Source organism: Bombus affinis, chromosome 11 (genome assembly GCF_024516045.1).
Source record: "Bombus affinis isolate iyBomAffi1 chromosome 11, iyBomAffi1.2, whole genome shotgun sequence".
NCBI lineage: Eukaryota > Metazoa > Arthropoda > Insecta > Hymenoptera > Apidae > Bombus > Bombus affinis.
Window position 1 is genome coordinate 11619322 of NC_066354.1, and position 24873 is coordinate 11644194.

Here is a 24873-nt window from a genome sequence, read left to right on the forward strand (position 1 = left end):
CTCATTAGTGAAATTAACATTCAAGGACCATCGGATAAGGACCACTCGGACACGCCTCAGTTCGAAATCATCGTACCGATCTAAATCCACGATCAACCCGTTCTTCGAGCAGGTCTGGACCATCCCAGATGAGATACCCATTAACCGGGCCAATTAATCCAAATTTCTCGAAAAAGAGGCTCGAAGCGGTCATCTGGAAGGCTTCTGCCCGGGGTAAAAGCGTCCTCGAGGATATTTATGAACGGCCGGGTTATCTGGGCCTGTTCTAAATTCATCCTCGTGGTTATCTAAACAGAGACCGGATCATAATTTACGTTCGAGCGAACATCGGCTTCGGCGGAAACGAAGAGAGGAGGGACAGGAAGATGCCAGGTTGCTGGACACCGGCAATGGTAATTTCCATCGCCCGACTATAAATTCTTGGCCACGATTCGCCGCGGTTGGTACCTGCGTATCGTCCACTCTAGTTACGTCCGCGAGCCCAAGATACGCAGGGTTTGCTCGCGTTCGATCCGCCTGCACCGGTCGTTCTCCGACCTATCGAACAAATTAGCGGCGAGATAAAGTCGACAGAGACGGATCGTCGTGCGCGCGATACAATTATCCGCGGAACTCGATCCGCTGCCTGAACTTCCTCCGAACGATTCTTCGAATTGTGTCCTTGTTTCTCTGGTAATTCGACGCGTGGTTTATATCGAACGGCTTTGCGAATCGATTGGGAGCGGTCGCGGCTTGCTTTTTCCTTTTACGACAGCTTTTTGGTAGTTTCGTTTCTTTAAGGCTACAGTCTGTTCTTGTTCGGTCTTGTTTCGCGGAACGAAACGTGATTTCTTCACGCTTTTGCAGGGAAGGCGCGATACGTTAAAATTTGTCGAGTTTTATGGAAAATCGATAAATTTATCGTTTAGTTGGTCGATAACTCGTTAAACGTCGCGTATACGCAACATCCATCGTGGAAGTTCGGTAAACGAACACGGTATAAACTTACTCAAGTATCGATATCTCTCGCGCGTCGTTGTAACTCGTCCCCAAATTTTCGTCCAATTACACGCAGAAGAACGCTACCATTCCCCCTACAAACTTGGTTCGAAACTTCCTCTCTCTCGAAGATGATCGTTTCGTATCAGTTTCATACCGGGGACCAGAAAATTGCAGAAACATCGACGGATACTCGGAGAGTCATTAAGAGGCAGGACCCCTAAAAAGGTCTCGAGCTGCGAATTTAGATACTATGTTCTCCTAATGACCGTGGAACGTATAAATTCGGGCACCCACGTGGCACGAGAATTCCGTTCGTATCGTTAAGCAGGGAGAGACGAAGACCGAATCGAAACAGAAATATAAAAAGGGGACGTTAAAGGAAAAGAAACACCAACTCCTCTCGTTATATCGTGCATCGATATTCCGTCGTCGAAGTTTCCTCCAACCGGTCGAGTCACTCGCTCGACACGCGAATATCCCACGCGTGTATGAATCCAGTATCTGATCGATTCGGCTGCGAGTTGTCATCGAGCGAATGTAACACGGTCAAAACCATCCAGTCGATAAGCTAACAGCCACAGAATTTTCCTTTAAGTAATAATTTATCGCATCGATCGTGCGACTACTAGCGACAATCGCGTCCTGCAACAATTCTTTCGCTACGTTAATCTTTTCTCGTACAAAAAACGTTCAATTTGTAAAGTTTGTGATATATTTGGTATTTTGAACGCTCTCATTTTAGTAAATCATCGATAACAAGTATCGATCGTCGATTTAATACACGATTAATAATTGGGAGCAATTGCAGAAGGAAAGATTCTTCGTTTAATTTGCACATGCCAATTGATAAATCTTGGGACAGCTTGCACTACGAATGGAAAATATTACATAGGCTAATGTCATACTCGTTTTCGTAAAACAATTTCTAGAAATTTTTGCCCCCGAGATCGTGCAAATCTTTGCGTTCATTCTCTTTTCCAATGTCTCCACTCCATTAGCATCCTTTGTACAAGACCAGCACGCGTGCAAATACCTATTAACGAGGGTGTATATCGTCTCGTTTTTCCCCTTTTTTCTTATTTCTTTATTTTCCAACATACCACGATCGAACCACGCGGTTTTATCCGCGAAGCGGAGCATCCTCCGTCTGGAAACGCGCTCACCGCTCTTTTTCCACCATACCGGTTCTCCAGTTGTTCGTCGTGGTTGCACAGTTTCGCAGCACGAACCTCGTATCTTCGACTCGCGCGTAATTTAATCCGCGTGCAACGCGCAGGCCACTCGATTACGAGAACTGGGAAATTTTCTTAATCGACTTCGTCATCCGGATCCGCGCGAACTCGTGCTCCGGAGGATCCACGGCACCTGCGCGCCTACAGGTTCTTCTAATAAGTCCGTCTCGACGATTAAACGGCGGATACAGGCGATTTTTCAACGTCGGTGACTGTTTGAAGTTCCCGTTGAGTTTCTTCTTATCGCGAATATTTGCGTGTTTCACGAGGAAGACTAAGATTCCAAGATGATTGCATCGACCAGAGATTCAACCGCGTTTAGTGGGTAAAGCGAATAAATATACAACGTGGAATTACTTACTGGTTTGTAATTAGATTGCAAACGAAGAAGAGCGTCGTTGGAGATATTTTTGTGATTCAGTAGCTTCCGCCATTTTTTTATGTTTATAGATTTAATGGCATTCGAGAAAATTGAGGAAAATATGAAGGTTAAAGCGGAGGTAAACAGTATAATAAGCATCGTTGACGACGTTAAACAACATGTGACGTCTTAGAAAAGAGTCGAAGAATTTACAAACATTACGACTAAACACTGTGACCAACGATCGCAAGAGAATAAAGCGTTTTATAAAAATATTTAGGACATTATTTTTCTTCCTATTCGTCTCGACGACTAACTTATTTAAATTTACAAGGAACATTACAAGGAACGAGTCACTCCCGATTCGAATCGTTCTATGACTCACGTGCCGCTACAAACGCAAATCGGTTCCATCTTAGAACTGGAAACCTATCACGAGCATCGGATTCATCGTTCCATTCCTCGGCATAAAGTCATCGCGAACAACGTCTCTGTCTGGACAAGAGAGCAGCCAAAGCTCGATTTACGCCGGTGATCCTCGGAGATCTCACTCACGACTCAGTTACAATCCATTGAAATACCATCCGATGCTCTTCAAACAAGCGGCAGCATTCGCGCTTCGAAACGTCCGATAACATTTCCAACGAGATCGTAACCGGATCGTGACCGTGTCGTTGCTCGATCGCCGTTGTAAATCAGCTCCAAATGATCGTGTAAACTTCGCTTCGCGCTCCTCTCGATACGTTTCGTTGAATCCACGTTCGCTAACGAGCATCCAGATGACGTATCGCGCGTACGAATCGAAGTCTTTTGGAAATTTATTTGCTGCTCGAGGACCATCAGAGGTATTACTTGCGAGTAATTTCTCGACACTGTGAGAGCGAATTTTATTTCGAGATAATTCTTTAAAGCGTAAAGTAACTTTTCAAAGATATACAAGAAAGATCGTACAGCCTTTCCAAAATTTTACTTTCTTTCCCGTAATGTTTCCTTTATCGCGAGTCATGCACCAAGAATCTCCGTACACTCCGTAAAACTGTAATTTCCATAAAAATGAAACGCTACAAAATTCCACCGCAGAGTTATCCTACGTCAAGATAATCAAGAGTGGTTTTATTAAGACGCGACGACACCTAACATACTGCATGCGATCAAACGTAATATCGAAGCAGAAGCCAAGGGATAAGATAGTCAAGCGATGTAACAAGATTTATGTAATCGCATCGCTTGCAATCAGCCTTGAGGGGTCAATTGATTTCAGACGGGCTATAGGTAGGTGTTTGCGAAGAACGTCAAGTGTGGGCCAGTCCAGTTATTTGAGACGGATAAGGGGACCAGACAGAATGAAAAAGAAAAGAAAAGAAAAAAAAATTGCGAGGGGATAGGTGTTGGAAAGGGCGTGAAGGTAGAAGGCTTTCCATTGGGTTCAGCAGAAATTGATAAGACGACGCATTAACTCGTGACGCTGCTCGCTGACGTTATCCGAAGGCAGAGGATACACTCGGCTTGTTCTGACAAGAGTATCATCCTTTTTCTCCTTTGCCCCTTCTTCGTTCTCCACCTTGCTTTTCACTCGATTCTTCTTTTTCTTTTTTTCATTTTCTCGCCAGTGTGCGGTCCAGATTACTTTGTCACGCGAGAAATAAAATTAACACCGTTCTGGGCCGTATGTACGCGGATTTATAGGTCGATAGGGCCGATATTATCGTCAGATAAGCTCGAACGAGATACTCGGCAATTTTTAAGGAGTCAGGGGATCGGCGCGGCCGAGACAAATGCACGGATACGATTTCGTCTTTGGTTTCGGTGTTTTCTGCAGAGCGATCGACGTTTATCGCGCTTCTCGCTGCTTTCCGCGAACTCGTTGCTGCGAATATCGGCGAGCTTTTCAAGCGCTTGTAAGTGGAAGAGCATCGCGATCGGATATGGTCGATCTTTGCGATTCCACGAATCTTTGATAATTTGTCGAACGTCGCGCGAAGCTTTCTCTCCGATCTTTATCGAATTTAGTAGTTTTGTGTTTTTAACGCTACAATTATCGACCACCAAGATATAAAACCAGTAGCTAGGCAGAAAATTGATTTATTTTAACGGAAAGCAACGATTGATATTTGACACTGGTGCATCGAAAACAAAGAGTATATATTCTGCCTGTATATTGTTAACACTGTTATAAAACATTGCGAGGACAAGAAAAATGTGACGCAAGACAAACTAAATAGATCGTTTCGTTCAAACGGTGACCGAATGAGTCAATAGAGTAAGCCATTATAGTCCGCGAAAGCCACTATATCCATCGATCGCGTTTTTTCAATAAAAATATTTGCCAATCTCGCGAATCCGCTATTTATCCATCTACCATCTTCGTACCAATATCGCTTAGCAATTCTGATTCCAACTTGATGAATTTGCCATGAATACCAAATTCGAAGACCTTATACTACGGTACGTTGCCTAAAACTTCGGGACACGACAGAACCGAAGAAGATTCGTTGGAAGCCGCTCTCGAAGATCAGCCGGCTCGTGTCGATAAATCCTACCGGATCGACTTCCAAATACCTACACGGCTGAGCATAAGTAGGTAGTCAAAACGAGGCTGGGAAGAAGAACGAACCGTGGAATACAAAAATAACGACGCATCGTTAGAGCGGGACGATCAACAGGGAATTTCACGAGGTGGCTTTTTGCGCGACCCACGGGCCGCTCGAATCTCGACAAAGATATTCCTGGAACGCGGTGATCTTCCTAACATCGAGTTCCGAGCGAAAGTCGTGCTGGATGCGTAATTAAGAGTATCGGTTTTCGTCGATCGAATTAATAATAGATAATATTGCAGCGCAGCGAGTATCCCGCGTAATGGATCTCTTAATTACGTCGTTTTGTTCGGCCGATTAGGTGTCCGATCCGCCCACGACGCTGTCCGAATTCGGCGCGGCGTGGCACGGCGCTCGCGTGAAGAATCCTAATTTATGAAAATATATTCACCCGCGAATCGGGTCGCAGCAGGCCTGCCGTGTTTTCGATTAATTCTACGTGTCGCTAACTCGCCACTGCGATCGTCCATCGGACCGAAATCGACCGTTTCCACTAACAGCGAACGTGCATCTGACTATTTATGATCGCGATCGAATCTTCCGTGCTCGATGCGAAATTTGCAATCGTTTCGTTTCACTTCTTATCTTTGAACGCCAGATTCCTTTAATTTGGTAGTTTGCGCGTCGAATTCATTACGTTAACTTTCTTCCTTCCTTTTTGGCAAATTTTTCCGTTCTTCCATACGCTTTTCTAGAGAAATCTTATTGCGACTATTACGACGAGACTATAAACGAGGTTATGGACGAAAGAATTTGAAATATCCAACAAGGTAAAAGTATTAAACGTCTTATACTTTGTGAACGAATATCTAGATGCTTTGTCACTTAATATCGTTCAAGTTATCGCAATTGAAAGATCGTTGTGTGTATAGATCGACAGAGTAGTAGCGGAGATTTCGACGCTCGCGTAAGACAGCACGCCACGATGCCCAAGAAACGATCGCATTCTCTGTGCACTTATAGGCAGAACATAGCGCGTTGTCGAGCGAGAGTTAAGTTTCTGCGAGGAATTAACACGACAAATTGAGAATAAAGAATTTGCTTAAATATCTTTAACTGAAACAAAGAACCGGTCGTTTTTAAACTAAAATTTCTACGATGCATAGCCAACTGCGTTAACGAGGAAAATTAAACGAAAATATTTGGAACAAAGATCGCTTTCTTTCTATCTGTCTTCGCTGTTTAGCCATTGTCCATAAAAAATATCTATTACGCGGGCTATTACTCAAAGATTCGATAGCTTCTGATTCAGCTTCGTCATAGGAAGAGGATTAAAACGACGAAGAAAATTTGTTTTACTCGTCCCCATGGTTACTCGAGCGTCGGTAGGACTCGAAGCTACAAACGTTACAAGTTCAAGCGCGCGTCGTGTTTTCACGAAACGTGTTAATCGCGCGTTTAATTCGAACGCACGTACTCCTACGTGCACGGATTATATCGGGCGCATAATGTGAACGTTTTAAGAGCCGGCAAATATCTCGGCCGCATATATTGCCGTACTTAGCGTTCAACATGTTGAGCGGCCCCGTTAATTTCACTAATTAAGTTAGCAACCGTCCGACCGACTTCCCCTCCGTCTTACGAGCGTTATTTATATTTTTCTTGCGCATTAATTCCACGTTTTCTTATTTTCTACGAGACTTCCTTCAGCGCGCAGCTGCTATTTTCGTTTCACCTTGTCTTTATTGGCTCGTTTTTGATACGTTAACGTCCTTCTTCTCATATCACGTACACCCCCGTTCATAAATATCAAGGCATTTATGAAAAAATGAGAGATTATCGCGAAACTATCAGATTACCATTAGCGCTTTTATCACCATTTTCTTGCTATTTGTTGTTATTTGCTTCCTCGTTACCAAACATTTCACGAGTCAGTTTTCCTGTAACGTATTATGCTTTACGTGTACTTGTCGTTATTCGATCGCATCTGCCAACCATTTCACAAAGCAAATTAGGCTTCTGCGCCCTTTCGATCGAAATTGTTCCAACGAGGTTGGGATCAAGCAACTGCATAGATACCGATAATTCTATAAAATACGAAAATATTCCGTAAATAGTTTATTATCTTTTCTTGCAAATACAAAATTCTAACCAATTAATCATTCGTCTGATAATCAGCATCGACGATACTTATCGTCTTATGTACTCGCATCGTTAATACTTATGAACAGGAGTGTATCTGATTTTTTTATTTTTGGAACTCGCCACCCATGCTCGTTTCCACGATTTTATATCTCGACCACGTTCTTTAGTTTTATGATGCAACGAGAGCTCCGTTGGCTCTTAATAAGTGTTTACCGATCTCACCGAGCTACGGAATTCATAACTCGTTAAAAGCGGAACGACGTAAGCGAGCAACCGGATGAACAGTCAAGTTTTTGTACGCGAACCGGCGCGAATATGTCATCCTCCTATGGGGTCTTTATCCCAGTGATCAGTGCGCGACAAGACCGTCCAGTCGCGTTTTTCAACGTGGAAGAAGTAATTGAAGAGTGTTTTAGATTTACCTCGGGTGAAAGGGTCGTTTGGAATTGTAATTTTATGGAGGAGGAAAATAGTTACGTTTCTGATCGTTTATCAAAGATTTAAGTTTCGTTCGAAGGACGCGACCAAATTCGAAAGAAATGCAAAATTTTTTAGCACAGTCCATTCTCGAAATTGATTTACCACGGTCGATTAATCCACTTCATTTTCTAACAAGATATATAACCTTTTCGTTGTTGCACGACGAGTAAAAACGTGGACCGTTGAAACGCGAAATGAACGGCCAAATGCGAACATCGTTCTTCACGAAAGCGCTGATAAAATCGATTTCTATCGAGCGACGAGAAAATCCGGCGAAACCGCAGGATCGCCTTAAGACGAACCCTCGGTGGCGTATCCACGGAATCGAAGGCGCTCGTGGGTCCGATTGTATTCTCGTTCAATGGGAATACGCCACGTGACAAACTGCCTCGCGACCGGTCGTAAATCTCAAGAGCGAATTTTACTTTCTCGATTTTTCCCACGTTGAGGCTTAATCCGGCGCGTTAATCATGAGAAATCGCGGTGCGTGCACGCCTATCTGTTTCCTATGAACGCCGTCGGGACACGGTCAATGCAGCGGACCCGTCGTCTTACGGCCCCGTGCTTATGGTTTTTAATGCCGAGATGACAAATACGCCGTATTTAGCGATATTTATGCGAGCGGATCACGTCAGCTTCCGCTGACTGCTTTACCCGGATTATCTTGTCCCTGAGAAATATTGCTTTCGCCGTTTTGACGCTGCGCAGCCCACGGTAATCGTCCTGTCGCGTAATATTAAGTTACTTCCAGCCTCGGAAATGAACAGAGGAAACTACGTGCGCGCGTTCCTTACGAGGCGTTGAGAAATTAATGAACGGCAATTCGGAAGTCGCGTTTGTCGATTTTCCGTTGGCAAAAGTATATTCTTGGGAAAAGGGAAACGAGAGGTTCGCGGAAAACGAGACGTCGGAGAACGAATCGGAAGAATCTAACTAGCGGATGGAAACACAACGCAAGTCCAGTTGTACGAACAAAATTGTACTCGGTATAGCGAATTAAGTTACCGTTGTGCAAAAATCTACGGTAATTGCGTACATTAAAGAAAAAGAAAAAAAAAAAGATGCGGAAGGAGAACTGGAAATAGTAATTAGGAGGAATAGAAATTCTTCTCTCTTCTATTCGGAAGAAACGTCCCCTCGAACAACGTGGTCGCTTTTCAACGTACAGAGATGCTCGCGACAGCCATCGGCCTAACGACGGCGGCGGGCCCAGAAATCGAAACCTTTCCCACGTGTCCAGCTGAAATTTGTTAAGTTCGCGCGTGGGCGGCCATGGATGCATCCTGCGCGCCGCTTTTTCATACTTATTTTCTTTTTTCATCGAGAGAAGAGAAGAGAGGAAAAGAGAGAGGAGGCCTCCGCACAAGGTTGCGCGTCGACGTTCCCTCTGCGGGCCAGGCATAAGTTATACGCGTATTATGCGGCTGCCGGGCAGCAGGCAGCATCACGAAACGGTAACACGAGAAACCGGACCCGCTTCTAACGCATACGGCCGCACGCTTGTGGGTGTAGCAACCGTCTACCCCGTACTCGTGGCCGTTTCGTCGATTTCCACGCCGATAAAATCCACGCTACCGCGAGCCACCGTTTCTCTATCTCGTCCTGTCCTCTCCGCGAATATACGCCTAATCCTCGTAAAAATGTTCGCGATGCCGACCACGGAACGGCTACCCGACGTCCACCAACAGCACCCATTACACGTCGCCTCCTTAATTCGGAGCTTTCAACCGTGGATTTCTGTCTCGCTGCGGGAATCGTCGTTTCCGCGTGACCATTGTTATCGTGTCTCGTGAACTGCTGCCGAGATAGAGGATTGAGAGAATTGGGAGATAAAAGATGTTCCCGAGGTTGGAGATTTTCGAGTATGTTCGAGGTGGCTTCGTGAGATGGGAGGGTAGATGGGTTTTATGTCGCGAGGCGGAGTTACATTTCGTTGGTTCGTTAGAAGAGCGACGTGTTTGAGATGCCGTCAGGCTTGAGATATCTGTAACAGTCGATTCCGGAAGCGAATTATTTTTCACGATGACAGGACGTCGATCGCGAAATAACGAATAACGTGGTCCGGCACGATACATACGATATTTCATGAAAGCTTCTCGAAGCTCGGAAGCTATTGGAAAAGTTGCGAAAAGAGAAGCCGCACTTGAGAGAAAAAATTAATCGATTAAAGGAAGAAATGTCGCTAAATAGTTTGGTAATTTTCGATCTCGTACTAATTTCCAGCGAATCGGCGGTGTTTATAGTTGGAATAGTTCGAGAAAGTTTGGCTATTTGTCAAAGGCGATAGGTCGATGATATGTCTACGTCGAGTTTGAGAAGCGAAGAATAGAAACCTCTTTCTCATGCTATGTCACTCGAAGTCGTTTGTACATCTCACAAAAGGAGGTGGCAAACGTGTCGAGTCATCCGGTTTTCTAAAAAGACGGAAACAAATTACAATTATGCTCGAAGGAGAAAACTACATATTGCGGCGCGTTTGTGATAAAGAATTTCAAGTTTATGCCGCAGGATGTGCACCCATTGTAATTTATCTTCCCTATACAAGCAGCGCAGCGGGATTCGAGGTAAACTCGACATCGTAAAGAACGGACAAACGTCGATTTAACAGGCATAAACTTATTTCGTCGTGGTTTCTCTGTTATATTACCCTAAGAAAATTATATTAACCATATTGTTTGGATTATATACTCGACGAAAGATCGACGCGAATCGAATATGAAATAGTATCCCCGTAAAAGGATTGGATTAGAATGGTCGACAAAATGGAATTGCCATAGATCGCTTTCTTTGGTCACGTTAGATTTCAATTCTTCGTAAATTTTGTAAAAACTGAAGAGACAGCAACCACCGAAAGAACGTAACGATAGGAGAATTAAAAATAGCACAAGACTGTAGGAATACGAAAAGCAGAATTTGATAAGATGTAAGAAATTGAAAAAGTCGAAACGAACATTCGGAGAAGATTTATCGTAGAAAGAGACGCGTCGTTGATTAATTAGCAAGTTCAGAACGTGCGTATAGCTAGTCGTAAATTCTTAAGGACAATATTTCTCCAATTCAACGAAGAATCTGACAAATCTAAAAATATTTCTCCGTTCGAGAAATTGAAATCTTTCCTCCAAACTTTCTTTATCGATGGGAACGCGCAACTAGGCGAAATCCACGTCGAATTTCAATAATTTCGTCGTGGAAACGTTCGACATCCGAAAGACTTATTAACGCGATTCCAATAGTGGATGATTAAGTGGTAGGTCTCACGGTAGAATGTAAATTAACAGGTCCGCGATAGAGTTTGGAAATTCTTAATGAAAAGACCATTGGTACGATAGAGTTCTAGCTGCTTAATAAAACGCAGGTTTGACACCATGGTCGTTTATCTTTTTTAGTTTTCTAACTAATACGCGCGCGTGCACGCATACAGCTCGATCAAACGGCTTAACACCGACAGCCGAAAATTACCAGAAGCAGCAGGCTTCTTCGGTTAACGGCACTAAATTGATTCTTCGAGTTTCATTGATATACGTTCCCGTGGAAACATTTTCCAATACGTATGCAGATGAACCGGAATCCCGATAGTGGAAATCAATGTTACGGTGAGTAGGGATTATTTCGTTGGAAATTAAAAGTCGTTCCTTGTCGTTTCTCCGGCCTAAAACGGTGATCTCTCGTGGAATCGTGAAATTTCACACGAAATGTCGTCTTTGTTCGAGCATCTTTTGATAAAGAATAGCAATTATTCGTACGTTATACGTATATCGTTGATTTACCGGAATAACGACACATCTCGAACGTATCTGTAAAAATGAAGTTTACAGGAAGCTTACGATGGACTAATAATGTTACGGTGTTAAATGGAACTTTCAACCCTTTCTTCGATGGCAAATCCGGCAAACCGTTGTCCCAACATATTCGTTACGCGAACCGTTGAATTCTTCTTCAAGTATACGATAAAAGATACGTTCGTTGAAAGAAATGACGCGGATGTTAAAATTCAAACGGTCCATCGAGTTTTCTCCACGAGATAAAACAACTTTCGTATAGGACATTTTTTCAAATTTTCAATAGTCGAAAGAATAATGGCGCGCGTTTGTACGTGTACGAAAGGTAAAATCCATCACGCGCGGTCGAGCAAGGCGGCACCGCGCTCGAAATACCGGAGACATTCGCATCCATTACCGCTTGCACGGCCTTTTAGAGCGCGTTGAACGCAGCGCGGTGCAGGGTCGCGTTAAACGCGCCGGCCCCCTTGTATAATAAATAGCGGGCCGGTCGCGGTGACAGGACAATCCTTACCTACTACGACCACGTGGCCGAAGACCTGATCGTTCGCCACGTGGGAACAGTTCCATCGGTGATGTCTGAACTGATGTCGGCATTCGCGAAGTCCAAGCTCCGCGCCCTCGCCCACCGCAGGCATCGCGTGCGGCGCTTTTCTGCACTGCTCCCGTTGACTCTTAGCCAGTCCGGGAATACGCCCGCAGACGGCCGCCCCAACCACCACTGCTCCGACCACTCTGCAACCAAACACGTTTCACCCTCTGTCAATGCATCCTTTGGTTGAATCGCTGAAAAACTATACCGTCAAATTAAACGCAAGATTTTAAGAAGTTTCTTGGAATTTTGAAAGCCCGCGACCAAACACATTTCGTTTCTTTCCAAAGTTTCTTCTATCGATCGAACCATTTAAGATAGCGATCAATTCGATAAATCAAAAAGTAAAGAAGAGCGTTTGTTAAGCACTTCCTTCGGACCACCCTGCTACCAAATACGTTCTAATCGAACCGCAAGAACCTATTTCGATCAACAGTTTAATGGGTCCGCGACTATATTTTATCGCATCGGAATCGTTCTTTCTAATTAACATGGCACGGTTCAAAAAATTAATTCCTCGAATCCTAACTATAGAATGTGAAATTAAAATGGTTATTTATTACCAAGCACATGCGTAGAACGTTGTATAAATTCCCCGTGTATTAAATTATCATTTAGCTATCGAACCATTATTAACGAATCTTTGTAGGAATTTCATTACGACGCGAGTCTATTCGCAGCCAGCAGGAACCAATGCTAACTACTTATAAGCGTTGACAAACATTCATCTTATTCCAAGACTCGTTGTTCTACTTATAAATCGTTCGTGCGTCCTTTCGAACATAATTTAATATATCTTCTCGAAACGAGTGATAAATAAAAACGAATAACCCGCCTTAAAAAATAGCGACGAAGAATTTATAAACTTTTAGTCCGAAATACTTCGGCGAATGAATTTCGGAAAAATTATATCCATGGCTGTCTTCGAATTACCATCGATTCCGAACGAATTCGTGTACCGTTTAACGCGACAACTACATTGAGAGATCCAGAAACGATGACCGGTAGTGGGCCCACCAGATCGTACGACGAATTAAATCTCGATAAATTTGAACGTGTGAAAGTACGGAACGAGCGTGTCGACGCGGAATGAACAGCGTGGCCGATCCAACCGATCCGTTCATTAGCATTTTAAGCTCTCTCGTTGTCGTCGTGGTCGTCGCGTTGCTTCGTTCGTTTCCGATGATATACGGTACATTTGGTTCTGCGTATGACGAAGGCGATATTAAAATTAACGACATTACGACTTTTTTAAATGCCACGACTCCTTTTGCACCAGCCTTCTTCTCGTTCCTTTCCCCATTCGGCTTTTCGTTGCAGTCGATTGCTAAAAACTCGCGGATTCTCGACGGTCACTGTATTGCATGATTCAACGTGACCGAAGAAGTCTTCCTGGAAAACGCGCAATAAGGTTCGTGAAGTTTTTACCGAATCGTTCGTTTGATTGGCAGTTTTTGGATGCTCGATGAAACTTTTGGTAATGTCGGTAAGGAATCCTGCGTTTTATTTTCTTTCGGACGGCAGCTTTTGCCACTAGATCTTCCGTAACTGTTCAGAAACAACCCGAAAACCAGCAAACCGTGCGCGTCCGCGATAAATCCTGATCGATCGAGTTACGTCGAGTTTTTCTTTTTTTTTTTTTTTTTTTTAAGAGATAGATTTTTTCGGTTTCTCGGTCCGAAATACAGCCGTCAGTCACCCAAAACTACCTGACAGTCGTAATTTCCAGCTAGACGATCCACTTACGGCGGAACCGAATCTAATCTAATTTAACCGATCATCGAACCGAACTGCTCCGGCAAGCATTATATAATCCGTTGGTTGGCATTAAAAAAAGAAAATCTCATGCCCATCCGTCATTCCGGTCCTTATTTCGACATCTTCACGAGCAACCTGCGAGGCGCGGTTGATCACGGCATACTAAAAACGATTACCTGCCGACAAGCTGAAACGCGATACTCTCAACCTCCTACTGGTCCATTGCGTAATTTACATCCCATAAGTCAACGTTTTCGTGGCAGTGAACGCCGTTTCCAGAAACCGTGGACAAGCGCGAACCATTCACGCGCCGTGAATCCTTTTCCATCCAACGTCGTTACGAATTTACGTAACAGGCAACAACAGGAAACGTATGAATAGGTGAAACAGCACGGTTGAAATATTTATGGCCCCAAAGGGTTGCGCTCGTTAATGTACCGTAATTTTGGAAATGATTTTTATCGGCGTTTAAAACGCGAAGACGAACGATGAATATTTAACAAGGGTAAAAACGTAACTTTTACTTCGGTAGCGATCGAAGCTACGAAAATTACCTACGAACGGAAAAGATCACGGAATCGTCTAAACAATTCGATATCGTTAAACCATCCACCAGAGATCAAGTTAGAATCGGGAAAACTGCGTTCGCTGTACGCTTCACGAGCGTTCGATCGTATCACGCGCTCATTGAAAGAAGGACGCGCAGCTACCCCGAGTCGCTTTCGAAACCCGGCTTCAAATTAGCCTTAAACACAGCCCTCTCGGCAAGTGTTAAAACCAACCGCTCCCGACTATCCATCATCGCGATCGTTCGGGATCCGACGACGGAAAAAAGAGCGCCGAATTCAAACAGCCCCGCGGCGTTGCGACTCATCGATCCACGCAAGGGGCGTAGATCCTGCTTCCATAAACAGTCATAAATAAATGTCGTACGTTGCCGGTTGTCGTCTCGTTGTTTCGTCAAAGTACACAGCGGGTTTAAATTCGCCGTACAAGCGAAGCAACGAGCTTCTATGATTCACAATAGAGGGCACAAGCGGTAGATTTCTCGACTTTCTCGACGCCGAGGCGTTCAAAGTAATTTCGTTATTGTTCGTTTGCGTCTCATCTCGAACCACAGAATCTTTGTTCGTGCTACGAATTTACGCCCACTGTGTATATGAACGTGCAAACACCGTGATTCAAGAAGGGGTAGTTTATCGATAGCGACATACACGAGAAAGAGAGAGAGAGAGAGAGAGAGAGAGAGAGAGAGAGAGATGATCGTTGGAGGGAGAGCGGCGGGCCCTCGACATCGTTCGTTCGGATGGAAAGAGAGGTTTCAGGGGCCAGGGGGTGGGCAGGTTGCATTTCTGAGAAGCATGAAATTGCGACGATTACGCCGTGTCCCCGGGGCGAGAGTTATTTGCATTGGAATGCATCGCGCCGCTCGGTGGCCGAAACTCACCACGTGGAACGATCTACAGGGTGTCCTGATGAACGTGAGAAGCTGCCATGGCCGCGTGCCGTGCGAAAGCGAGTCGGCGAGAGAGGTAGCCTCAACAGTGTTCCGTTCTTTCTCTTCCCTGTATTTTTTTTTTTTTTTTTTCTATTCTCGCTGGCGAACGGTGAATACGAGTCGACGCTATGGGCGGCGAATCAACGACGCGCGTGTTTCGTGATTTTCATCGGCCGGGAAGACGTAATCGCGGACGCGCGTCTCGGTGAAGACGTTCCGCGTTAGGGGTACCGATGTCGAGGATCGTGGATACGTCTGGATCCACGTAGATGCGCAGGATGCTGTTGATTCTCGGCTCGTTTTCTTGGTATTTCACGGTCGAACGTCGCGCGTTCACCGTTCGTGCTGCAGTAGTGGTTAACGTTGCGTGGGGACGTCAACTTGTCAAAACGGACGGTTTTAGTTTCTTTCGTTGTTTTTAGTTTTTAATAATCGCTGAGAATATATAGACCGTTTGGGAAAAATTAACGTAGAGTTTATTCGAGATCGATACACAATTATGCGTTATAATTCGAAGATTACGATGCTGCATAGACGTAGAAATTTTGAAAGAACCACGCAATTGTTATCGTAGTATGTTATTAAACGAATTGATTCGGTAAAAATAATAAAAAAATTCATAAAGTCGAAGCTGACGACGTTGCACGACAGTTCGATCGGAAACGATCCGATTAAATTTTGCAAGAGTACAAGAGCGTGAAAAGCAAGAGGAACGCGCTCGCGTACTTTATTACACGTTCGTTACGTCATTTGTTATCTCTAATTAGAAACGCTTAACGTTGCGGAGCCTTTAGGGCATCTCTTCAACGAGAGAGTCATGCTGATACTAATTATTCATTCGTCTTAGCTGCGAACCGAGTAATTACCGTCTACTCTAATGTAATTACTCGAAAGCTCTTACGCTTCCATTTAAAATCACCTCGGCGTCATTAAATTTCTCGCTCGATGGGATTGCACACCACGAACTCGTAAATATCCTTCCTAATTGCAATTTCAACGTTTTTTCATCTTTCGTTGGTTTTGTCTTTCTTTTCAAAGCCCGTCACGATCATCCAAATAGCGTTTGACTCGAATTTGAATCGCTCTTTCTTAAATCCGTACAATTCTACTCAAGATACCTCGTTACTTCGTTCTATAGTCCAAAATAAGAAGAAATACGTCAAGGAGTTGCATCAACTACGACGATACGAAATGTATTTTTAAAAAATACATTACTTTCCAGAAATAACCTGTTCTATCGGTTATCGTTACAGCGAGTTATACGTTTTCTAATAGTATCATTCACGTACAAAGTACGTAGTACTAAATTTCCCTCGTTTCCTATAATCCATAACTCGACAAAAACACGAAACTGAGATTTTTCTTTACGCTTAACTGCCTTCGTTTTCTATTCCTGGTAAATTCCGATCGACACTCGCCAAATCTGGTAATACGTTGGAGCGACCGAGGCTTTTCCTACAACGAGAATCGGACGAGAGTTTCGTTATATCCTTTTACGAAGGAGTATTCTGCTCGAACAGATGCGGTGACACAGATTTCGCATCTCGCGAGTTTGGTTCTCTTTCAGAGAATTTCGTGCCGCTGTACGACGCGTTTAGTATGCCGACCAGGCGACCGAGAACAACGGACCCGTGTGCGTGTGCTCGGCAGCGATACATACGTACCCATTAGCGTGTAATGTATAACATTACGCCCTGCTCATACGGAGGCTAATGGCGCGCTATTTGCAACGAGCATCTTCGCCATTGTGCACCTCGCCGATTTTTATCAAGATGCTCTTAGCATAGTTCCTTCTCATCGCCGACTTGAATTTCTTCGATTCTATGACTATCTACGTATGCTGGAATTGCCAATATATCTTTATAAAAGCCTAAAATATTTCAAAAGAACGGAGCAACTCTGCGAATTACAAGCTAAAATATAGAATCCAAACGTAGATTGGTCGTGCGAAAGCCGATCGTTGCTAGACGTTAAAACGCAATTCCTTTTCGAATCGATACGAATCGATCGGACGAAACGCGCGTGAAAGCGTCGTTCGTCTTCGGCGTAAATTCGGCTTAACGTTCTCGCATCATCCATACCAAAATCGACAGAACTTCGCTCGGAAATATCGGACGAGTCCAACGAACCTTCCAAGAACGCATAATCTCAAGCCTCTTTCCAGTCACAATAAGCACGTGCACCTTCGTTTCAATAAAACCAGTGCCATCGGTGATTCCTTATTACCCAGAACACGAGTATCGAGCTCGCAACTCATTATCACGGCTCGGCCGATGTACAGGTACAACGAGAAACGGTGGGCAATCGTAATTCCAAGCGGTCAGCGAGCGAAACTGATTGTCCGGGAACGAGCAAAAGTCAGGGAAATCGATGGAAATGATCGGGCTCGCGCTACTTTACATAATGCTCTCCTCACAGGCTACCGTTAAAATGCCTTTCACGGTGTCGAGCGTATCCTCGAAAGTCCTCGCGCGAGCCAACGTCATTCGACGCCCCTTCTCGTCTCCGATCGATCATTATACGCAACTTTCCTCTCGATCCTCGCGCCAATAGCACCGCCCGCAGCGAGATCTTTTCCACCGACGTTTCGCGAGACCAGCTGCTCTCCCAATAACGTTTATCATCGACGTTTCGAGAATCTCCGGTTTCCGTGGAAGTAGCGTTTTACGAACACATTCTTCGCACTTTGCTTCTTCTTCTTCTTCCGCTGCTGCAGCTCCGATGCTTCGACGGTCATGCTCCGCTACTTCCGCTTCCTCGTATTTTCTCTCATCTTCGATCATTCGGTTCGGTTATCGCTCTCTTGCCTCGAGTAAACGGTAGGATTTTGGCCACGCGAATTCTTTCAGTCTCGCAGCTTCAGATTTTTTAATTTCTAGACTTTTATACCTTTATACTTACTGTACCTGTTGTATCTTCCTCGAACGTCGTACGCTTTGGCTCTCTCACACGTGTATACAATGACACCTATCGTCGATCATATACGTACGCGTACGATATACAACGTCTCTCAAAGATATTTATTACAAGACCGAAATCGTTATTATACTCGAGAAACTCGAGTTTCTGAGCAATTCACCGAGTAGGGTAAGAAACTGAATAATACGTTTCACTGGTTATCGCGCAACCCCATCGAAAAATCATCTCTTCTTTTAAATCCCCATTTCACCTCTTCTCGTTCCCCTCGGCCAGTAGTTCTACGATTGTAATGCCTTCTTTCAATTAAATTCTTTCGCTAGTCAATCAACCGACCTTTTTTCCAATTAAAGCGATCTCTATCTAATAACAGGGTTTCGTTTAACGAACGAATCACTTAAACCAGCCGTATCTAGTTAGTTAGACATTAACTTGCGCCGTAAGAATAGCGATAGGGTACTGGCAGATAGCATTAAAAAGAAATACCCGGAGGTACGTGCCCCGCAGCTATATATCGTTTACGATACACACCATTGCCGTGGTTGATTACTTCTTTTTAGCACATCGTAATTACATCGAGAGTTAAACCCCTATTAACCGGCTGCTTTGGCTGTGATTCGTTGTAATTTGTGATCGTAAAGCTCGGATCGGTCGATCTTAATATGATTTATATTTAAATCAGCTTTCCGTGGAATTCAATGGCCGAGGCAAAATGCAGCGGGCTAAACGCGTAAATAAGATAAGTGTAGGCTGGTGTGAACAGAAGAACTCCGGGGTGGGCTTCTTTGACTGTAAAACGTGCAACATACGTCGTTGTTTGTTGCAATTATCGATGATTATTGTAATCCAGTAACCAAGACGCTTTGTCGAGCAATCTTTCGGAATTTGCATTTCGCAAGAATGCTTCGGCTCGTTAACAATCCACGTCGTTTCTCGTGGCAATTTCACCATAAAATTTTCCAAGTTTCTATTTTTTTAGAGATATATGTAGTCATGGTTGGAATAAGTAAACGTACGGATATTTATGTAAATTCGTGTTCTTATGGCGGCGTTCGAGGCAGAGTTTACTCGTCTGTCAAGCATTATAACGATTATTTTATGACTACTTAACGATATTTTTGCGTATTACACGCATTTTGGACACTTTTGTATCTTCAAATTTCCCGTAATTGTATAACAATTCGCGGCAATTATTCGTCGCACGTAAAATTACAAATCCTCTTAATACACCATTTTCAATTGATCGAACATGCTTTCCTCGTTACCTCGATGGATAGCAAATATCGTAAACATTTCAAAAAAAAAAAAAAAAGAAAAAGAGAGAGAAAAGAAAAGAAAGAAAGAAATATATAATACTAAATAAAGAGTATAAAATGTACTAATAACGTTTCTAGTTTTTAAAATAATCGAGGTTCGCGCATTACAATTGGTTTCTGAATTCCTCGTCATCGAGCTTTCAGTACATCATTAATCTCGAGCCCTCGTCTCATGAAATTCCAAAGCGACGATCGATCCAGGGAATTTTTATGCGGCTTCCAGCAGAGGTTTCTTCTCTTTTTCTCCCTCCTCGTCCCCTTTTTTCTCTCTGCTTCTTTCGTTTTGATCTATGGAGCACGCGTCTTCGAACGGTCGCTAACTGGTACTCGTTAGAGTAATGGAATGATCTACGGGGAGCCATTTTTTTTCCACGAAATTATACAGTAGTCCTCGTTGGACGAGTCGCTCTTCGGCAAACCAAGTTTTTGCCGCGCTCTGTCTACGACTAGAAAATCGATTCTATTAACCGCGCGGATGAAGGATCGTTCGATGGTCGGTCTAGATTGAGAGATTCTCGTCGAAATGAACGTTCTTCTATCGGCGTGTTATTACGTTGTAGGCACTAGCCGTGTATGAATAATTACGTTCGAAAAGTAATTGGAAAATAATGGAATATAAAAAATATCGAAATGTTTCGTGAATTTATTTTCCGTCGACGTTTTATGACGACGTTTCGTAATATCGTAAATATGAATATCGATATCGTTAAAAAATATAAAAATTGTAGGAATACTTTGTACATTTACTTTCTATGTTTTCGAACATAATTCGTAATATCTTTCCCGAATAAACGAGCAAATATTTCAAACATCGGAAGATGCGAAGCGTGACGCGTAAAAATATTTTTCCAATTTTCCTTTTTTATTGATTTAAACATCAATGGCGAGGTATCAGAAGTATCGAAAGTTACTATAATATACAAACATCTTCCGACTGATATATAACTTGGGAATTTCATAATGCAATGAAATTGCGTAATGGAATTAACTGAGAGATTATATTCGAGTTCTAGTTGATAGGATCAAACCATAGAAAGATACAAATCGACGTTTTTTCAAGAGTGCTTTCTCGTGTGCTTAATCCGCGTCACATCTATTTAGTACTTAAACGGGTGTCAGGAAATTGTCAAGGTTTTCAGATAGCGCATTTTTCAAACGAAAATCACTGCCAGCTTCGCCATCGACAAGAGAATTCGTCGCGGTTGACGTAAATCCCTAGAGTGATGCATGATACTACCTGGACGTTAATGCTCGATATAATAAAATCTGATGCGTTATGAAGCGGTTCTTAAGCCTCAACGATTCAAAGATCGTCGAATATACGGTCGACGATTTAGCCATTTAATTATATATCTTTATAAGTTTGTATTATAAATAACAGAGGCTAGTATTTTCATAAATAATAGCGAATCGAAGAAATCGTAAAAAAGCTAAAGCTAAAATTCGTTAAGTAATTTGGGAATTAAACAGAAGCGTGCGTTAGCTGCGACATGGCAGTGTCGATAAATGTAAATAAAACTAGGTAAAGCGTTTGCCTAGAAGTTTCTCGCAACGTTAATTATGCGCGAAACGTCGCAATCATTTTCCAAATAGGCACAGCTTACACCCGGAAGTCTCGATTATCGACGATACAGCAGGCACTGCAGTCACCATCGCGTCACGGACTATTACTATAAAATCGCAGATTGCCGTCGTTAGCCAACTATGTATTCGCATGTACATCCTGCTCACCAAAGGTTACCAGCTAACTGTTTGCATCAGGGTGCATTCTCATTATCTCGACTGTCTCCGTTATGTCGTGGTCTACGACATTAGGCGCGCACGTTCGTCGAACGTTGTCTGATTTCAATATCTATCGGCCAAGTTGTCAGCCAAATTTTTCTAGAAATGCCCACGACGACGTAATTTTTATCTCTTTCTTTGAAAATCGTGCATCGTACGAATCTTTGTCAAATCTTTGCATAATTCTAACGAAGAATAAGTACTTTCAGAATATCGACGTTCTTCGCGGCGAAACAAGTTACATTCCTTTTTCCAAATTATCGATCGTTTCAAATTTTCAAAGTAGAAAGAATCGAAGAAAAAATTATTCTTTGCTTCTGTTTCTACGAATTTCGCGTGACACCAACTTTGACTAAAACTGTAACTTTAATGGGAAAATATTTTTATCGAAATACGAAACGTTATCGCTTTCTACTCGTCGAAACGTAGAAAAATGACTTAACGTTGATGAACGCAGCGATAGAAACGATTATATTATAGAAATAAATCGTCGCTTCGAATCGTAATAATTCCGACGAAAGAATTCTCGACGCCGCATTAATTTTCTCTAACGCTAATCTATTAGCTATTTACCGATGTTGCGTTTGTGAAAATGGAATTTTCAGCGAAGCTTGTCGTTCGAGTCAAGTGACGGTATACAGCGTACGGAATCGTTGGAATAACACACGCGGAATCAGCTATGCTCGCTTCACCAGTCTCCTTCGATGATATCTCGATAACGTTAGGCGATACTATAGGAATTCTTCTGCCGTAGGTCTGAATGTTAGCCGATAACTGTACAAGTTTACCAGAAAGTATTTGCATGGTAACACGTGTAAACGCGACCGATTGAATCTCATTACGTCGATGATTCCTGGAGTCGTGTTTTCCGGCATCCGTTCTTACACGTTTCGCGGATGCTTTTAACTTTGAATAGCTTCAAAAATAAATTTGACCAACTTTGAAAAAAAGAAACAAAGAGAATTTAGAATAGATCGATTCTAAAATTCGACTACAAAATTTACTATGGAAGATAGAGATTTTCGTTTCATTGATTTTATAGCAGATTTTATGTATAATATTTTTATTTGTCTGAAAATACAACATATATATATATATGTATAAATCTATCGCAAAATCCAAGAAAATTAAATCGTAAACTTTTTGGAAGGAAAATAAAATGAAATTTTTATAAATTTAATACCATCTGAGACGGCAATTTGTAAAATCATTTTCTTATACGCATAGTCTTTTTTCTTTCGTTATCTCGTTAGTAACGCTTCAAAGAATATTTGAAATCAGCACTTTTACAAAATGTCGATATGGATTAAAAATTACCTACTCGTTTTAAAATCAACGTATTTAAGATCTTCTATCAAAAGCAGCAACGACGCTTATTACGACAAACCCGAACTACGGCTTTAACATTCTTACAATCGTTATTACCCAACATTTTTCTATTCCGAATTGTACAATCGATTACCGATGTGCACACTCGTTGCTCGACTTCTCGATCATTCGATAACTCCGAATACCGTCATCAAATTTCTCCACAGAATACTCCAATCTGTAATTAGGAATTATGGAAATAATGCGCTGCAGAAAGCGAAACATTTATGATTAGCGATTTTCTCATGCAATCCTATAACAGTATCTACTAATATCGTTCGATATTAGACGCTACTTAAGATAAAAGCTCCAGATAAAAACTCTTTGAATTTCGTTATTCAATCTGACTAAACAGTAGCCGAGTTGTAGGTACAGTTACTCGCAAAAGTAAGTACATATCTGGACATTTTAGCCGATTCGTAGCAACGATACATGAATATTAGTAAAGAGTATAGATATATCGCAGCATCCGATTTATATTCTAAAAGCTATTTATAGTCTACTCCGAGGATAAATCATTTTTCCGGAACGTTTTGTTACAAATTCTGTTGAGAAATTGTACCGTAACTGATTTCAATGTTGCATAATCGGAACAATTCGACACAATCTCGACCAACTTATATCACGATGTTACATATAAAGATATATCAAGCCGACAGGGATGTACGATTTTTTAAGCGCAATAAATGGCATTTCATCGATAAAAACAACGTCGATCAAATTTTGTCACTGAAAACACGTCAAGAATGCTGCTTTTGGGAGCAACTGTATGTTAGCCGCAAGGATCTCCGTGTTTCTAAAACGTTCTCCATCGTACGTGCACTCAGCAAGTAGAAAGATCGAGAAACCAGTAGCAACTCTGTTAATTATACCATTCGATACGAGCACGCCAATGATTCAATGGCTAGATACGATCTTGCTTAGCGAGCTAGCTAACAGTATATAAGTAATGGCACTCTTGTTGATCGTCGTCGTGTCGTTTCGCTCATTTTTCCCTGTTTAATGAAACGTTTCGCGAGAGCTCGCGTAACGGAATGGCTGAAAATGGGAATATCGAATTCCAGGTAATTGCCAGACACGTAGAAAAAAGTTTTGCGACGCGTGCTCGTACTCGTGCCTTGACCAGAGACAGAGGCGGAAAAAATGCTCGACTAATAGAAAGAATCCAAGTTTCGCGTCCGAGCGCAGCCAGATAGGGTAACGAGATTTAAGCGTAAGAGAATCACGGAAATTGACTGTCGACCGTGCGTGTTCCTGTTGAGAAACCGTGTTATTTTTCTGTCCTCTCTGTTCTATCAACCACGAAACAAGACAAACATCGGTTATTTCGTTTCTATCGAAAAATCTCTCTTCTCAATTGAATTAATTGAAAAATAAATCGAGCGAGTGGGGAAGATTAACGTATAAAATAATCGATAAACTTACAGGTAAAGGATTGAATTGAAATTAGGCTGTGAGACATTTACTATTGGATCGTTGTGCTTGAGCGCTTTCGGTTACCGTACAGCGTTGTTGGAGAAACAACGACGTTAATTGGTCTCGAAAGTAGTTGGAATTTGACGCAATTGGCAAAATTATTCATAAAATTATACGTACGATCGACGAAAATCGCTATTTCGAAATACGTAGGACGCGGTACGCGGAACGCTAAGGCGAAACAGAACAACGAGAAAAACGCGTTGGAAACTGCGCGTTACCGTTTCCACGGGCAAAGCGTTTCGTCATCGTCGCCGAGCGAACCGGTTGCCGTTCTAACAACGAAGCTATGCATCATCCCCTTATCTAGTTCGCAGATTCACGACTCGCGATCTCGACTTCGAGATACGCAACCGAGAGCCTTCTGCTCGGGCAGAGTCGACGCACGTGTGCGTTCGCGCGTATGCAGACGGCGAGGAAATCGTGCGAGCATTCGCTGTGCCATCGAGCGTTTTAATGATATTCAGGAGGATCCATTTTTCTGTCACCGGGTGTCGCTTAAGTGGCCGGATAAGGAATCATTAAGCATCGGCGCGCACGACCATAAGATCGTTACACGGCTCCTACGATTGATTTATCGTGCCTGCTGTCCTTTTTTGCCCATCCTAGAGGAATTTAACCGAGGAGATCGTCGGTGACCGTATGGCTTCAAGAG

At 42.9% G+C, this 24873-nt stretch overlaps 1 protein-coding gene and 1 long non-coding RNA gene across 9 annotated transcripts in view; one reads left to right on the forward strand and one right to left on the reverse strand.

Moving 5' to 3' along the window:
* LOC126922234 (protein Wnt-7b) overlaps positions 1-24873 on the reverse strand; it is a 120842-nt gene that overhangs the window by 31053 nt on the left and 64916 nt on the right. For 6 of the 8 annotated variants that reach the window (XM_050734656.1, XM_050734655.1, XM_050734659.1 and 3 more), the window contains exon 2: positions 12027-12247. In XM_050734656.1, the coding sequence (XP_050590613.1) occupies positions 12027-12150 (124 nt within the window). In that variant the 5' untranslated portion in view covers positions 12151-12247. Of the gene's footprint in view, positions 1-12026; positions 12248-22464; positions 22921-24873 lie in introns of those variants that run through there. The other 2 variants (XR_007712680.1, XR_007712682.1) reach the window with 2 other exon arrangements.
* Positions 15744-15984, forward strand: LOC126922317 (uncharacterized). The gene is made up of 2 exons (XR_007712706.1): positions 15744-15834; positions 15935-15984. It is a non-coding gene; the product is annotated as an uncharacterized LOC126922317 (long non-coding RNA).